Source organism: Gopherus flavomarginatus, chromosome 13 (assembly GCF_025201925.1).
Source record: "Gopherus flavomarginatus isolate rGopFla2 chromosome 13, rGopFla2.mat.asm, whole genome shotgun sequence".
NCBI lineage: Eukaryota > Metazoa > Chordata > Testudines > Testudinidae > Gopherus > Gopherus flavomarginatus.
This window is the reverse complement of record NC_066629.1, coordinates 18,936,280-18,954,350: the sequence shown is the minus strand read 5'-3', so window position 1 is coordinate 18,954,350 and position 18,071 is coordinate 18,936,280. Positions and strand designations below refer to the sequence as shown.

Sequence of the window (18,071 nt, the reverse complement as noted above, 5' to 3'; positions counted from 1 at the left end):
GGGTGTCATGGTGCCTGCCGGGGCATCTATCTGCACCCATGTACTGGCGGGCAGACAAGAATCTGCCCAAATGCCACCAAAAAGTGGCAACATCAAGATGAGTCACTGTCGAAAAGCAGCGTCATTAAGAGGCGTCGCTGCCAAAATGCTGCTGATTTTTGGCGGCGACGCCTCTTGATGTTGCCACTTCTCAGTGGCATTTCGGCGGGTGCTTCTCTGCTGGCCACAGTCCTCGGTAGCTCGTCATCCGGCACCCACCAGATGAAAAAGGTTGGGGACCACTGGCCTAACTCATTAACCCAGGCTCTGGGGTTTGCTGCCTCTGCAAGTGTTTTTTTGCAGTGTAGATGTCTCCCTTTGTGTGTCCTTAATGTTATGGATTCTTGTGGTGGAAAAGTTTTCTGTTGAGTTGGAAATGGCCAGATTGCCTATTCCCCTTGTTTGTGGTGATTTTTAAAATAAAGTTGAGAATGAAGGGCTTAATCCAGAAAAGGGCTTAAGAATCATAGAATATCAGGGTTGGAAGTGACCTCAGGAGGTCATCTAGTCCAACCCCCTGCTCAAAGCAGGACCAGTTCCTAACTAAATCATCCCAGCCAGGGCTTTGTCATGCCGGGCCTTAAAAACCTCTAAGGAAGGAGATTCCATCCCCTCCCTAGGCAACCCATTCTAGTGCTTCACCACCCTCCTAGTGAAAAAGTTTTCCTAATATCCGACCTAAACCTCCCACACTGCAACTTGAGACCATTACTCCTTGTTCTGTCATCTGCTACTCCTGAGATCAGTCTAGATCCATCCTCTTTGGAACCCCCTTTTGGGTAGTTGAAAGCAGCTATCAAATCCCCCGTCATTCTTATCTTGTGAAGACTAAATTCCAATTCCCTCAGCCTCTCCTCATAAATCATGTGCTCCAGCCCCAATTTTTCCACATCCTTCTTGTAGTGTGAGTCCCAAAACTGGATACAGTACTCCAGATGAGGCCTCACCAATGCTGAATAGAGGGGAATGATCATGTCCCTCCATCTGCTGGCATTTTGGGCTATATAAGTAGGAGTATTGCCATTAGTCATCTTGGTGACAAGGGCACACTGTTGACTCGTATCCAGCTTGTCATCCACTGTAACTCCTAGATCCTTTTCTGCAGAACTGCTGCCTAGCCACTCAGTCCCTAGTCTGTAGCAATGCATGAGATTCTTCCATCCTAAATGCAGGACTCTGCATTTGTCCTTGTTGAACCTCATCAGATTTCTTTTGGCCCAACTCTCTAATTTGTCTAGGTCCCTCTGTATCCTATCCCTACCCTCCAGCATATCACTCCTTAGTGTCATCTGCAAACTTGCTGAGGGTGCAATCCATGCCATCCTCCAGATCATTAATGAAGATACTGAACAAAATTGGCCCTTCGTGCACTCTGCTTGATACCGGCTGCCAGCTAGACATGGAGCCATTGATCACTACCCACTGAATCCGCCGATCTAGCCAGCTTTCTATCCACCTTATAGTCCAATCATCCAGCCCATTCTTCTTTAACTTGCTGTCAAGAATACTGTGGGAGATGGTATCAAAAGCTTTGCTAAAGTCAAGGTATATCACATCTACTGCTTTCCCCATATCCACAGATCCAGTTAACACATCATAGAAGGCAATCGGGTTGGTCAGGCATGACTTGCCCTTCGTGAATCCATGCTGACTGTTCCAGATCATTTTCCTCTCCTTGAAGTGCTTCAAAATTGATTCCTTGAGGACCTGCTCCATGATTTTTTTTTTTTTTTTTCCAGGGACTGAGGTGAGGCTGACTGGCCTGTAGTTCCCTGGATCCTCCTTCTTCCCTTTTTTAAAGATGAGAGCTACATTAGCCTTTTTCCAGTCATCCAGGACCTCCCTCGATCACCATGAGTTTTCAAAGATAATGGCCAATGGCTCTGCAATCACATCCGCCAACTCCTTTAGCACTCTCGGATGCAGCGCATCCGGCCCCGTGGACTTGTGCTCATCCAGCTTTTCTAAATAGTCCTGAACCACTTCTTTCTCCACAGAGGGCTGGTCACCTCCTCCCCGTATTGTGTTGCTCAGTGCAATAATCCGGGAGCTGACATTGTTCGTGAAGACAGAGGCAAAAAAAGCTTTGAGTAGATTAGTTTTTTCCACACCTTGTCAGTAGGTTGCCTCCCCCATTCAGTACTGCTTCACTGGGCTGCTTGTGGGACTTTAAAAGTAAGCAGGTGCTCAAGTGCTTTGCTGGATGGGGGGCACAGTGCTCAGCACCTTCCAGGATTAAGCCCTGAACTGCTGGCATTTAGCACCTCCTAGAGACAATTCTCACTTCTATGTAAATGTCCCAACCTCCTCCCACTATTTATTCCCTTTTCAGTTAAACAGAAGGTGCCAGCCTCCTGCCCCAGAACAAATCTCAGTACTATGCACTGCAAAAGAGAGACGCATGCTATTTTTGACCGAAACAACCTGAAGGAGAACTATGCCATTTGTGCTGAGTGCCAGGGCTCTCAGCTCTCCTACATGTACATTCTGCCACTTGCCCTCCTTCACCTGGAGGATGATCAGGGCCCATGTTCCCTAGAGCCTCCATCCCTAGAAGACTGGACATAGTGTAGAGTAGGACGGAGAAGTGAGGGTGGGAGAGAGAGGGAAGAAATGCTGAGTTGAGACATGGGGAGGAGGTGTGGTCTGTTTCAAAGGCTGCAGAGGAAAACCCTTTTAAACAATTACCAAGTGTATTTTACTTAAAGAAACCCCAGCAAACAGGAGAAAGAGAAGCAGAATGAAGGAAAGGAGTGGGGGGAAAGGAACTTGTCTGACTTTCTAGAAGGCATGTGAATTAGGAATCTGACTTAATGGTTTGGCTCTTTCCAGCAGTAACCCCTCTTCCACTGAAAAAAATATGCCCTTTATGCGGATGTGGGGATGGATAATCTCCCTCCGTCTCAGACTCACCCCCTGTGAGTGTTTATAGCCACGCCCTGCTTTCTATTTCAAATATTGACAAGCTCAGGGGCAGCTCTTTGTAAAACCACCTTTCTCACCAGGAGGCGGGGAAAAAAAACCTGGACCTCATCTGCCAGTTAAACTTGTCCTACCATGGAGTCTTTGGTCTAGGTTCTTATATGGCTTCTATCGGTGCAGTATCTAATCCTCACAAACCTAATGCCAGTGTTGCTGTTAAAGTGACCACCTTGGCGACTTGGCATTTTATGGGAGGCTGATGTTAAAAGCCCTTTTAAAGAGTCTCCATCCTGCTGTAATCCTGGTATAACAATACGAGCAAGGACTTCAGGCTTTTAATATTTTAAACTAAACATTCAATATTTACAGTTTTGTTTAAATATTAAAGGTTTCAAGTTTTTATTCTGACCAAACCAGGGATCGCAGCGGATCTAGAACATGGCCTGTCATCTCTGGTATCAGCCTCCCGTGGTATGGGCATCTCAGATGTGATTTCCATAAGATGGCTGCTGTCAGCTGGAGGAAATTCAGAAATTTCAGTTGTGAATATAAACTCTTGCCCCAACTATTCTTTGGGGAAAGGTCTCCTTTCAAAGCAGCAAAGAGTCCTGTGGCACCTTATAGACTAACAGACGTTTTGGAGCATGAGCTTTCCTGGGTGAATACCCACTTCGTCAGATGCACCCACGAAAGCTCGTGCTCCAAAACGTCTGTTAGTCTATAAGGTACCACAGGACTCTTTGCTGCTTTTACAAATCCAGACTAACACGGCTACCCCTCTGATACTGGTCTCCTTTCAGTTTGTTTGGGTGAGTGAGATAGACATGGTCTAGATAGCCCTGCCTTGAGTGCAGGGGACTGGGCTAAATGACCTCTTGAGGTCCCTTCTGGTTCTATTATTCTTGACCCCTTTAACCTGGGCACTGCATGCATTTCAATACCAGAAAAAAGGAGTGGTGGCAGGTGCTGGGTCAGTAGCCTTGGAGACAAGCATCTGTTGTCCGCAGCACAGGAACTAACATTGCCAATACCTGCCTCCCCCATATTGCCTCAACTGTGCTCTGTTGTTGGGTCCATTGCTAGGACTCAGAGGAGTTCAGTCTCTTGGCACATTGAGTCCTTGACCTCTCCAAGGAGAATAACAAAGGCCCAGTTGTCCAGATGACTTTTTTTTTTTCCCTCTCTAATGGGGATACAAAAGAGAATGGACTGGGACCCCCACCAATTCATCTGCTGATAGTAATGACTTCTGAACACTACTGATCTGGGTAGTGTATTTACATTAGTGCCCACGGCAAAGTATTCCATACACCATTACCAAGGCCCTGTGCCAACGACTTTCCCTATAGCAATAGATTTATACCATTCAGATAGATCCATTATAACTAGCTATCACAGCTGGTAGCCGCAAAATGATTACGAACATATTTTTAAAGCCGTATTTAAACCTCACTTTGTTCAGAAGAGACTTGTTTTGTTTATGAAATCGCAAGGAGAGTAACCCTTGTTCTGTGTGTGATTCTAAGTGTCTCTTTAGATTGTAAATTCCTGGAGGTAGTGACATTGCCACTCTGTCTTGCCTTTAAAACTGTTGTTACAGATAACATCTTAAGTGTTTTACACACATTGGATATGTTACCTTAGGTTTTTTTTCAAAACAGTTTAGAGGATTTAGACACGTTACCTTAAATATAATGGAAGGTGTATATCAAAATCTCTGCCATAGCCTGTATGCAGCAAATAGACAGAAGCAAAATGATGGGATTCACCATTTCAGTGCCACTTGTCACCAAGCACCTGGCATGAGACTGGGATGTTCCGGAGAAATGTTAGCTTAGTAAAAAACACATCTGCCTTTGGCTGCAGCTCTGTTGACGAAATTGGTTTCAGCAGTTGTCACGTTAAGTTCAAACTCTGTGTCTCTCCCCACTGCTGAGGAGCTGAATCAGAATTGTGTGGAGCGTTGGAAGAATTTCAGAGAAGCAGCAGCAGCAACATGACTTCTCTCAGGATGGTTTAAAAGAACTTGTTCAAATGACGTTTTGAGTGGGTTTCGTGACTTGGTACAAATCTTTAAATGGCAGAATTGTTGTTTAGGGTGGTCCAGGAGTAAGGACTGGGAGTAATGGCTTGAAATTGAGCGAAAGAAAACTCAAGCTGAAGGTCAGGAGGAAGTAACTTCCCGAGATGGAGATTGGTTAGGGTGTCCTTCTGAAAGAAGTGCTGGCATCTCCATTGCTTGGAACAATACAAACTACATTGAATAAAACACATTCATCAGTGAATTAGACAGCAATCCTTCATTGGTGCCTGGATGATGGCCTCGGTGGGCCTGGTATACAGTACAGGTATTTTCCTTCTCTGAAGAGAGGATGTCACACTGCAAATTAAATTAAGTATCTTAATGAGACCATTTTTGCCCCTGCTCCCTAGAGGTAGGAAGCTATAGAGGTTAAGGAGCTCTGGAATGCTTTGAAGAATATTTGCATGATCTGGATGTTCCATTGCAGTATATTGGCTTCTAAAGGTGGTTTTTATGCTCTTTGAGTAGCCTGGCTTTGTGGCAGACTCGAGGGGACATGTGGTTGATTCACAGATTAAGTCCAGAAGGGAGACCATTTATGCTAATCTAGTCCAAATGGGCCAGAAGAAACTATCCTAATCATCTGGTTGGCATCTTAGTGGGTTTTTCATAATCTAGAGAGAAATTCAAGGAGCTGAAAAAGAAAAAGTCCTAGAGTGGTATAAACTCTGCAGCCAGGGAACAGAGGTTCAAACTCCTGACCATGAAAGTCTCATTTTACTGATCTGCAGAGGGGATCCCATTTGATACAGAGCTATCATTAGCAGCTGTGCTATATTTGAAGGTGTTGCAAGATGAGAGCAGAAAAGAGACTAAAGGGTCTCAGTCAACACACAGGATCTCCAGTCCAGAAATTACAGGGACTCATTAATCCATTCTCATATTTATTTGTAATAAGATTTGGACAGCTTGCAGAAGCATTGCAGGCAACATTCAGGGGATGTTTGGGGATCATGGATAGCAATAACTTCTATTGGCCTCATGGTAATTCCATATCTCTTGGCCTTGCAGTATTCTGGCTGGAACCTGCTGGAAGACGGGTCAATCCGAATAGAGGAGGTAACAGAGGAAGCTCTCGGCACTTATACCTGTGTGCCTTATAATGCCCTGGGTACGATGGGCCAGTCCCCCCCTGCCCGACTGGTACTGAAGGTAACATACCTGTTCGATTCCTTGCAATCAGAAAACTTTTGGTAGTTTCTTAAATGATGGAATTATCATGCCAAAGAAGAGTTCTCTGGGGTGGTGTTGGGGATTGATGCACATGCATGTGTTTTATAACAAGCAGGATGGATAAAAATCATTTATTTTTTTTAAGAATGAAGTTTTTTTATATTGAAATTATTTTTTAAAAAATTACATGTCACTAGTTCTTTCCATTGTATAGTCTTTAGTTGCTGCAGTGGGTGGTTTGTACTTTAGCTAGCTTTCGAATAGTTAGTAGAGTTTCAGATTTTTACATAGACTTTTTTTCTACAAAGTTTCATACTTCAAGTGCTCATGTGTGCTGAAAAAAAATAAGCATGTCTCCTCAGTAATGGTTGCACTGTGTGAAAAACACAAGCTCAAACACAAAATTGATTAGCAAATAGCCTGTGCTAGATTTGTGACCCGCACTACCTTCCTATATATTGAACTTTTGCAAGTTAAGAAAGCTTCAGTGATTGAAATGGGTTATACGTCTCCATCAGGGTTTATAGTTTAAAGTCAGTGGGACTTGTGCTCCTAAGTCACTTAGATGTTTTTGAAAACCCCACATTAGGTGCATAAATATGGGCTTAGGCTCCTATTTTTGAAAATTTTGGTTTGTGGGTTTTTTAAAATCACAAGAAATTTGCTAAGACAGTGAGTCCAAAAAAGTCACAATCGAAGCAAAGATTTTTACCATTTTAAGATTTTATAAAAAAATACAATTTTAGCCCTCAGTGCTGCAAATACTTATGCACGTGCTTAATTTGAAGCACGTTAGTATTCCCAATGAAGTCTACGAGACTGTTCTTGGGAGTAAAGTTCCCACATAATCTTTTTTTTTAAACAAAAAGACAAGCTCAGTGTTGTAATAGTTAACATTTTATTTTGATGTTTAACTGGCAATGATTTGTAAACCTGTTAAAGCTTTCAACGTAAAGAAAAAATTAGTTACATAGCTGCTTACATGTTTGCAAGTTCAAGGCCTTAATGTCCAATATTTTTATTTATGTACAATTTAGTTATGTACAACTCAGAGATAATACCCAGCAGAATGTTCCTCTAGAAACTTCCCCAGCATTTATAACTTGCTGTAAGCTTATTTTGCTGAAGCACACATTTTCAATTCGTTTTGCAAAGCCCCAACCTGATTTTAAATCAATGAATTAAAAAAAAACCAAAACAGGTTATTTAAATCATTCTGCCCTGATGAAGCCCCACTAGCTCTTAACTTGATTTGTGAGTAGATCTTCAAGAAGCAGTTGTGTGTACACATGCCAGTTGTGTTTGGTGACGGTTACTTGAGTTTTCCCTCCACTGTAGGACCCACCCTATTTCACGGTGCTACCAGGCTGGGAGTACAGACAAGAGGCAGGGAGGGAGCTGTTGATCCCTTGTGCTGCTGCAGGAGACCCCTTTCCTGTCATCGCTTGGAGAAAGGTACCCGGCCTGCCAGACAAATCTGCAGTGCCTTTGGCTTTTGATGAATATTGCAGACAGAAAAGCCACACTCTGTCCCGGTAAGAACAAACTGCAGGTACAGCTGCTTTGCTTCGGGCTGCACCACTGCTGTCCTGTCCCGCAAGTGGGTGGGGGAAACCCAGCTCCTGACAAGTGTTTAATACCATGAAACCTTCACAGCAGCATCTGCAAAGCTGAGCAAGCCCCCACGCCCTTCCTCTGGCTGCTGCACACTGGTATCAACTTCAGGAACACCCACCGAAGGATCCCCATCCTTTCTGCTGGGGTCGTCACCTGCAGGATGGAATAACCCTCCTGGGGTGCTAGACTGGGACTGTGCTGTGTTGGTTGCATCAGCAGATGGAGCATTGGCAACAGTAGGGCAGGGGTTCCCCCGTGGCTGCATTTTTGAAAGTGTCCCTCACTCGGTGGAAGCTACGAGGCTTTTTTTAGTGCAGTCCTGCAGCTGCTTTGGTTTCCTCATGGAATGTATATTCTGCAGCCTGGGGCATTTTCCTGCACGTGCGTTCTTCTTTGTGAGGAATCAGCCTGTTACTTTAACACCTCCGGAGGGTGCACAAATATTTCTTTCCATTCCAAATCTTTTTTTGATCTCAGTTGTGTCCCCAAGTGCCCCTTAATGCGGCCTGCATTGGCATAATAATGTCTCGATATCCTGCTTTAATTCAGGGCTCTTGAACTGGCAAGTCATGGGATGGCTCTGTGACAGCGGCTGTGATATCCCGGTGGATTTTGGCCTGAAGGGCAGCCTTTTTCCCCCTTCTTCTGTACAGTCTGGCAGCTAGGGATGGAGAGTTCCATCCTTTGGATTGGATCTTCTGCCCAAATACACAAGCTTCTTGTTTACCAGTAGCACCAAAAGTCATTCCTCGGCGTTCAATATAGTCACTCATTGTGGGCTTCCCAGGTCCCCCCCATGCTACCCAGTGTGCCCCTTCCCTCAAGTCTCCATTCTCCTTATAGAAAAACAGTCAAACCAGTGGGACCTGCTTAGGTCTTTGTCCCGACTGCAGGACTTTCTCCCCAGGCCTTTCATCCTTTTACTGCTCTTTCTTCTGTTTGCTGCTGTTTTGTGGAGCTCTCCAGCCTTGCATATATGATGCACAAGGCTGGGATTTCCCAAGCATTAAGCCACATCTAGCTTAGTCATGTTGGGGCAGTCAGTGCAAGGGTGTGCTGGCTCACAGTGGAAGACCATGCACAGCTGGCATCACCCTTGATTTTTCTGGGTTCGAGGCAGAAGATAATAAAGTAGCCCAAGTGCAAACCTCAATGGATACGGGTAAGAAAATGAGAAATTGAAGTGATTTGCTCACTGCTCTACAACATTTGCATCTTCCTGTCCATCTTATTTCCTTTCTCCTTCATTTCTTTTAATGCTCTTTTTTATTTTTCCTGCTTTTCAACACCTCCCCTTCTGCCCCATATGTTTTTCTGTTTCTTTTGCCTTGATTTTTCCTGGGTATGTCATCCTCTGGTGCTTTCAGTCAGGACTAGTCTGGACTTACCTGAGTTCCACCAGAAAACATAAAACCAAAGGCCCTCACATACAGTACAGGCTCATGAAAGCTCCTGCCAACTCAAACCTGGCTTCTGTGGCGAAGCCACTGAAGGCCTTGGATTCAGCATTAGTAGCTACTTGGGGTGGTTGATCTCCCTGGTCCTCCCCCCAACCCGCCCCCCCCCCCAAAAAAAATCTACCCTTTTACAGGTGTTGAAAGATAACATTACAAAGAAGGCCAGTAAATCCCAAAAAAGCTATGCACAAGAAATCCACAGAAAAGCAATGCACACATTGTGGAGAATGAGGACTTGGAAGCAGTTTAGGATTTGTACAACTTGAGTTTATGGGTGTGAATGTCACTGGTTATGTAACCCAGCATCTCGGCCATCAAAAGAGAGAGAGTCACCTTTTTTTCTCCATTTAAAACCAAACAAAAAGCACCTAGACTTTTTTTCACGAATGGTTCCAGCCTTGTGTCACGGAGTGTGGGGAGTCCAGTCCTGCACTCCTCTTCCTGGGACCCACAGTGGCTCTTAGCCAGCCAGTAAAACAGAAGGTTTATTGGACAACAGGAACACAGGTTACAGCAGGGCTTGCAGGCACAGTCAGGACCCCTCCATCAAGTCCTTCTGGGCTTTCAGGGTGCTTGGATCCTAGCTAGGATACCCTGAATTCCGCCCACACAGCCCCAAGCCCAAACTCAAACTGCTTCCCTCCTGCCACTCCCTTCCTTTATCCCCTTCCCGGGCAAAGGTGTTGACCTTTCCCCTCCCTTACCTAGCTCAGGTTACAGGCCCTGGCATTGTCCATCCCCTAAAGTCCTCCCCTGCTCTCCCACTCCCCACACAGACAGTCCCTACTGCATCACATCTCTCCCCGCTTCAAGATTGAACTGAGCAGGGTCACTCTGCCCAGTGACCTGGGGAAGTTTAGGGCCCCCTCTCCGGGACACGCATCCGCTGTCAGGTTGGCACTTCCCTTCACATGGACCATGTCCATGTCATAGTCCTGCAGGAGCAGGCCCCACCTCAGGAGCTTGGCGTTGGCTCCTTTCATCTGGTGCAGCCAGGTCAGGGGAGAGTGGTCGGTGTACAGGGTGAAGTGTCGCCCAAAGAGATATGGCTCCAGTTTCTTAAGGGCCCACACCATGGCCAGGCATTCCTTCTCGATGGCCGCGTAGCTTTGTTCCCCGGGTAGCAGTTTCTTACTCAGGGACATGATGGGGTGTGTCTCCCCGTTTTCATCCTCCTGCATTAACACCGCCCCAAGTCCCGTGTCTGAGGCATCGTTGAACACCATAAAGGGTTTGTCAAAATCTGAGTTTGCCAGAACGGGGCCACTAACCAGAGTCTCCTTCAGCACCCGGAAAGCCTCCTGACACTGCTCAGTCCAGATCACCTTGTCTGGCTTCCTCTTTTTGCACAGTTCAGTGATGGGGGTGGCTATGGCTGTCATAACCTTAGTCCCAGATTTGGACCTTAGCGTCCAAAATATGGGGGTTAGCATGAAAACCTCCAGGCTTAGCTACCAGCTTGGACCTGGTACTTGCTGCCACCACCCAAAAAATTAGAGTGTTTTGGGGCACTCTGGTCTCCCTGAAAAACCTTCCCTGGGGACCCCAAGACCCAAATCCCTTGAGTCTTACAACAAAGGGAAATAATCCTTTTTCCCTTCCCCCCCTCCAGGTGCTCCTGGAGAGATACACAGACACAAGCTCTGTGAAACTACACAGAGTGACTCCCCCTCTCTGTTCCCAGTCCTGGAAACCAAAAGCACTTTCCTATTCCCCCAGAGGGAATGCAAAATTAGGCTAGCAAATCCAACACACAGATCGCCCCCTGATTTCTTCCTCCCACCAATTCCCTGGTGAGTACAGACTCAATTTCCCTGAAGTAAAGAAAAAACTTCAACAGGTCTTAAAAGAAAGCTTTATATAAAAAGAAAGAAAAATACATACAAATGGTCTCTCTGTATTAAGGTGATAAAATACAGGGTCGATTGCTTAAAAGAATATTGAATAAACAGCCTTATTCAAAAAGAATACAAATCAAAGCACTCCAGCACTTATATTCATGCAAATACCAAAGAAAAGAAACCATATAACTTACTATCTGATCTCTTTGTCCTTACACTTAGAAACAGAAGACTAGAAAGTAGAAACTACTTCTCCAAAGCTCAGAGAAAGCAGGCAGACAGAAAACAAAGACTCAGACACAAAATTCCCTCTACCCAAAGTTGAAAAAATCCGGTTTCCTGATTGGTCCTCTGGTCAGGTGCTTCAGGTGAAAGAGACATTAACCCTTAGCTATCTGTTTATGACAATGGCACTAAAGTGGGACACGAACCTTCGATAGTACCCCGCCATCCCAATAAAGGCCTGGACCTGCTTTTTGGTTTTGGGAGCAGGCCAGTCTCTGATCATCTCCACCTTGGCTGGTTCCGGCTTCAGGCAGCCGCTCCCCACCCGATGGCCCAGGTAAGATACTTCAGCCATCCCCACCTTGCACTTCTCAGCCTTTGCTGTTAACCCAGCCTTTCGGAGTCGGTCCAGGACTTGTTTAACCTGGGACATGTGGTCCTCCCAGGTCTGGCTGAAGACGCAGATGTCGTCAATATACGCCACGGCAAAACTCTCCATCCCCCTCAGTAGCTGATCCACCAGGCGCTGGAAAGTGGCCGGTGCTCCCTTGAGGCCGAAGGGCAGGGTCAGAAACTCATAGAGCCTCGGAGGGGTGATAAAGGCCGATTTCAGCCTGGCATCTGCGTCCAGCGGCACTTGCCAGTAGCCTTTGGTAAGATCAATAGTGGTGAGGTACTGAGCACCTCCCAGCTTGTCTAGGAGCTCGTCAGGCCTGGGCATAGGGTAGGCATCAGATACGGTGATGGCATTGAGCTTTCGATAGTCCACACAGAACCGGATTGACCCATCCTTCTTGGGGACCAGCACCACTGGCGAGGTCCAAGGGCTGGAAGACGGCTGGATCACCCCCAAAGCCAGCATGTCCCTGACCTCTCTTTCAAGATCCTGGGCAGTTTTACCAGTGACCCGAAAAGGGGAGCATCTTATAGGGGGATGTGACCCGGTCTCCACCCGGTGGACAGTCAAATTAGTGCGTCCAGGCTGGTTGGAAAACAGCTGTCGGTATAGATGCAGCACCCCCCTGATCTCAGCGTGCTGGGCTGGGGTCAGCTGATCAGAGAGGGGAATCGCCTCCAGGGGGGAACCAGCTTTTGTCCCAGGGAATAGATCCACTAAGGGGTCATCTCCCTGCCCCTCCCAATGTCCACACACGGCCAACACCACATTCCCCCTGTCATAGTATGGTTTCATCATGTTCACATGGTACACCCGTCGGTGATGTGCCCGGTTTGACAGCTCCTCCACATAGTTTACCTCATTCAGTTGCTTGATAACCTTGAAGGTCCCTTCCCAGGCGGCCTGGAGTTTGTTTCTCCTCACGGGGATGAGAACCATCACCTGATCCCTGGTGGCAAAGGCACGGGCCCGTGCCGTGCGGTCATACCAGACCTTCTGCCTCCTCTGGGCTCGGGCCAGATTCTCCCTGGCCAGGCCCATGAGCTCGGCCAGTCTTTCCCGGAAGGTCAGGACATACTCCACCACTGACTCTCCCTCGGGAGCGGCCTTTCCCTCCCATTCATCCCTCATCAGGTCTAGGGGCCCCCTTACCCGCCTTCCATACAACAGTTCGAAATGTGAAAACCCGGTAGATTCCTGGAGTACCTCCCTGTACGCGAACAGCAGATGAGGTAAGTACTTATCCCAATCCTGCAGGTGCTGGTTCATACATGTTTTTAGCATCATCTTCAGCGTCCCGTTGAACCTTTCCACCAGCCCGTTGGACTGAGGGTGATACGCTGAGGCCCAGTTGTGCTGGACCCCACATTTCTGCCATAAGGACCGGAGCAGGGCCGACATGAAGTTGGACCCCTGGTCCGTTAAGACCTCCTTGGGGAACCCCACCCGGCTGAAAATTGTCAGCAGTGCATCTGCCACTGTGTCTGCTTCAATAGAGGACAAGGCCACCGCCTCGGGGTAGCGAGTGGCAAAATCCACCACCACCAGGATGTATTTCTTCCCTGACCGGGTCGTCTTGCTGAGGGGTCCCCTATGTCCATGGCCACCTTCTGGAAAGGTTCTTCTATGATGGGTAAAGGCCTCAAAGCCGCTTTCCCCTTGTCCCAGGCCTTCCCCACCCTCTGGCAGGGGTCACAGGATTGGCAGTACTGTCGGACATCTGTAAAGACCCCAGGCCAGTAAAAGTTCTGTAGCAGCCTCTGCCTGGTGCGCTGGATTCCCTGGTGCCCTGCGAGAGGGATGTCATGGGCAAGGTACAGCAGCTTGTGACGGAACTTCTGGGGAACCACCAGCTGCCTCCTGATCCCCCATGACTCTGCTTCACCTAGGGGAGCCCATTCTCGGTACAGGAACCTCTTCTCCCACAGGAACCTCTCCTTGCAACCTCTCCTCATGGTCTGTACTGCACCAAGGTCAACCCGGTCCCGGTGCTTCCGCAAGGAGGGATCTTTCTGCAACTCGGCCTGGAACTCAGCAGCTGGGACAGGGATGGGGACCGGCTCTCTCTTGCTGGCTGGGTCTGAGGCCGCAGCCTCTGTGAACCGTGCCCCTGGGCGTTCCCCACTCCCTGGGTTAGGGTCCTGCACCTCGGGTCGAGTACCTTCCCCGTTGTCGGGGTGCAGTGCCCTTTGCCGACTCTGACTACGAGTCACGACCAGGGCACTCTGGGTGTTACTAGGCCAGTCCTCGAGGTCCTCTCCCATTAACACATCCGTGGGCAAATATCGGTGTACCCCCACATCCTTGGGGCCCTCCTTGGCCCCCCATTTCAGGTGTACCCTTGCCACGGGCACCTTGAGTGGGGTCCCGCCCACGCCCATCAGGGTCAGGTAGGTGTCGGGCACCATCCGATCTGAGGCCACCACCTCGGGCCGGGCCAGCGTCACCTCTGCACCCGTGTCCCAGTACCCAGTGACCTTCCTCCCATCTACCTCCAGGGAAACAATGCACTCTTTCCGGAGGGGCAGCCCCGCGCCCACCCGGTAAACCAAAAACCTGGAGCCTGGAGCATCCACAGGTGGTATGTTGCCAGCCCCCCTTTCCTGGGAATGTAGCCCCTCCTCCGATTGGGTTTTTACCCAGTCCACCCTCTGCGGGTTGGGTCTGCTTGGTCTGTCCCTGAGCTTGGGGCACTGGGCCCGTATGTGGCCTCGTTGGCCACAGTGATAGCAGCCCATGTCTCGTGGGTCCCCTTGAGTGGGTCGGAGGGACCTGACGCTGGATGTTCCCCTTTTGGGGGGGTTCTCCATAGGCCCTCTTTGGGAGGTCCCATGATGACTCTCTCTCTGCATTGAGGCAGGCCTGCTCCTTTGAGACTCTCCCCTGCCCGACTGTCCACAAATTGGTCGGCCAGCTGGCCTGCGTGCTGTGGGTTCTCCGGCTTCTGGTCCATCAACCACAGCCTCAAGTCGGATGGGCACTGCTCGTACAGGTGCTCCAGTATGCATAGGTCAAGCAGGTCCTCTTTAGCTTGGGCCCCAGCTGTCCACTTGCGGGCATACCCCTGCGCCCGGTTGACCAGTTGTAGGTATGTGACCTCACGGGTTTTACGCTGGCTCCGGAACTTTTTCCGGTACATCTCAGGAGTCAGCCCAAACTCGCGGAGCAGGGCCTGTTTGAACAGTTCATAGTCCCCTGCCTCCGCCCTTTTCAGTCGGCTGTACACCTCCACGGCTGTGGAGTCCAGTAAGGGGGTGAGAACTGCGATCCTCTCCGCAGGGTCAACCCTGTGCAGCTCGCAGGCATTCTCAAAGGCCGTCAGGAAGGTATCTATGTCCTCCCCCTCCTTACGCCGAGGCAGCAAGTGCTTATCAAAGCTCTTTGTATGCTTGGGTCCCCCCTCACTCACCGCAGCCGGGGCCTCACTGCTCCTCAGCTGGGCCAGGTCCAGCTCATGTTTACGCTGTTTCTCCTTCTCCTCCCGCTCATGTTTACGCTGGTTCTCCTCATGTTTACACTGTTTCGCCTTCTCCTCCAGCTCTTGCCTCTTTAACCCGAGCTCCTCCCGTCTCAGCTCCCTTTCATATTCCAGCCGCATCCGCTCCACGGATGCCGAGCGTCGCCGGGAGGATCCCCTGCTGGGGGGTGAGCTTTGCCGGGAGGATCCTCTGCTGGCCGGGGGTGTCACGGTGCCCTCGGTATACACTGGGCTCCTCCCCGCCCTTCCCCTAGGCCTAGGAAGGGGAGGTCTCAGGAAGCCCTCGTCCGCCAGCTGACCACTCCCAGTGGGGACAGACCCTGGTGCCTGCGCTGCATCTGCCTGGCTGCTTCCCTCAGAGACAGGGCTCCGTTCATTCATGCGGTCTCCCTGCTCCAGCTGGGCAATCAGCTGGTCCTTGGTGCGTCTCCCTGGGCGCAACCCCCTCTGCTTGCACAGCTCCACCAGGTTACACTTGCGCCTGCTTGGCATACATCTTCCTGCTGGCCACTCACAGGTCGGGGTGCTCACCGCTCCCCACGGTTTCCTGGGAGACCCCTAGTGCACCAGCCCTTCTTGAGGTCACCACCTCTCTGCCAGGGTCGAGCTGCAGACTCCTCCGCCCCTGGGATCGCTCGCTGCAATCCCCCGGGAGACCCTGTTACTGCAAAGTCCTTCTCACTGGGCACACACTCCCAGGGGTTAATCACCCCTTCGTTTTACTGCTCCCCAGTCACTTACTGCAGGAAGCGCCGTCCACGGGGTGCAGTATATCCCACCGCTACCACCAGTTGTCACGGAGTGTGGAGAGTCCAGTCCTGCACCCCTCTTCCTGGGACCCACAGTGACTCTTAGCCAGCCAGTAAAACAGAAGGTTTATTGGACAACAGGAACACAGGTTATAGCAGGGCTTGCAGGCACAGTCAGGACCCCTCCATCGAGTCCTTCTGGGCTTTCAGGGTGCTTGGATCCTAGCTAGGATACCCTGAATTCCGCCCATCCAGCCCCAAGCCCAAACTCAAACTGCTTCTCTCCTGCCACCCCCTTCCTTTATCCCCTTCCCGGGCAAAGGTGTTGACCTTTCCCCTCCCTTACCTAGCTCAGGTTACAGGCCCTGGCATTGTCCATCCCCTAAAGTCCTCCCCTGCTCTCCCACTCCCCACCCAGACAGTCCCTACTGCATCACACCTTGGTAGCCTTATTTGTGAAATGTCCTTTTGAACCTTTACTGAAGAACGCTGTGGTGTGGTTACAATTTACTTTCTAAGGGTAAATCAGAGTATTATTTAAAGCATTCGTATACAGACATATACTCTGCTCAGTTGTACCATTGCAACTGAGACAAATTTGACCTCTAGTCTGGAAACTTAGAACCAGGTAAAAGGTAGAGAATCACATTTTTAAAATGGGGCAGGTTTGTTCTTAATGGTGCATTTGCAGACTCCAGTGGACACGAAGTGGTTACTCATTTTAGGGTTCTGAAAGTGTCAACAGGAGCAATCAAAAGTCCATATCACTCACCCTCACTGACATTAAAACTCTGGCTTAGTGCGTGTGATCATATCTTCTTCTAGTGGCTGGCACCAGAGACAACAATAGCCTGCTACTTGCAGCTAAAGGAGTTCTCTTTTATCTCAAGTGCTAGAGAGACTTGTGCTTTGGATGCTGAACCTCCCAGGTTGAATCTCCTCTGAGGTCCGTGGTGTGTGTATGTCTGTGTGTTTATGCTTATGTAGCCAAGTTGTAAACAGAGCTCTGTTCTGCATGCATTATGTCTAATTATCCTGCCATTTTAACTGGCATGTTTAACTTAAAATCCGTAAACGTGCTGCCATCTGCCGATCTTTGTAGCCAGCCCCAAGTGCTGGAGCCTCTTGATTCCCGGCTGTTATTCTGTGGGTCTCGCCCGTAGAGCCTAGCTAACAGAGTTACCTCATGCCACTGCCTTGCAATGCTCTTCTGAGTTGTTGTTTTTTTTCTTCCCCTCTGCTCTCTCTGTTCTTTGCTCAAGGTAGGGAAGCCCAGTAGAAGCAAGCACAACACCCTTCCAGGTGGCAGCCTGCAGTTCCGATCCCTCAGCAAGGATGACCATGGGGAGTGGGAGTGCATCGCTACCAACGTAGTCACAAGCATTACTGCCAGCACTCACCTTACAGTCATAGGTAGGAGAAGGCCAAAGGCTGATGGGCCAGAGATAGGGGGCTTGGGAGGGCATGGCAAGAGGGGATAACTGAAGGGGAATAGGGAAGGGTGGAGTCTGATGAAATAGAATGAAAGGAGCAGGTGTGGTCAAGAAGGTGGGAGAGCGAAGGCCATGCAAGGGGATAAGCAGGCAAAGGGATCATGGAAGGAAAGGACTGAGCTGGAATAAAGGAGGTTGGGGATGGAGGGGGAAACAGAGGAGCAGCTGAGGGGTGGGAAAAGATGCTGAGTGGGAGGGATGAGGTTAGAGAGGGAAGGACAACACTAGTCCCTTCAGGTGCCCTCCATATAGGACATTATCCATGACTGTGGGGAGGGAGGATGGGGAAAACCAGCTTTGGATTCCTCTCCTAGCCTTCCCTACCCTCCTTTGTGTTCTGAATTGATCTGAGCCCTGCATCTCCAGCAGCTGGCTCCCTGATGGCATTGGGTGCATCGACACTGCAATTTTAAGGTGTAATTGTAGCGTGGGTAGGTATACCGGTGCTAACTTGAATCTAGCTACTGCAGGTAACGTGACTGAAGGTACAGCAACATGGATTTGAGTGCGGGTTAGTAACCCAAGCACATACCCAGGATCCCTGGTGGGCTACAGTCACACATGAATATGTAGTATAGACGTATCCTTTGTTTGCGA

At 49.1% G+C, this 18,071-nt stretch overlaps 1 protein-coding gene across 6 annotated transcripts in view; it reads left to right on the top strand.

Annotated features, from left to right (window-relative positions):
- IGSF9B (immunoglobulin superfamily member 9B) overlaps positions 1-18,071 on the top strand; it is a 106,935-nt gene that overhangs the window by 55,750 nt on the left and 33,114 nt on the right. For 4 of the 6 annotated variants that reach the window (XM_050921532.1, XM_050921537.1, XM_050921531.1 and 1 more), the window contains exons 9-11: positions 6,056-6,196; positions 7,556-7,672; positions 17,244-17,394. In XM_050921532.1, coding sequence (XP_050777489.1) covers positions 6,056-6,196; positions 7,556-7,672; positions 17,244-17,394 — 409 coding nt within the window. Of the gene's footprint in view, positions 1-6,055; positions 6,197-7,555; positions 7,753-17,243; positions 17,395-18,071 lie in introns of all 6 variants that reach the window. The other 2 variants (XM_050921535.1, XM_050921534.1) reach the window with 2 other exon arrangements.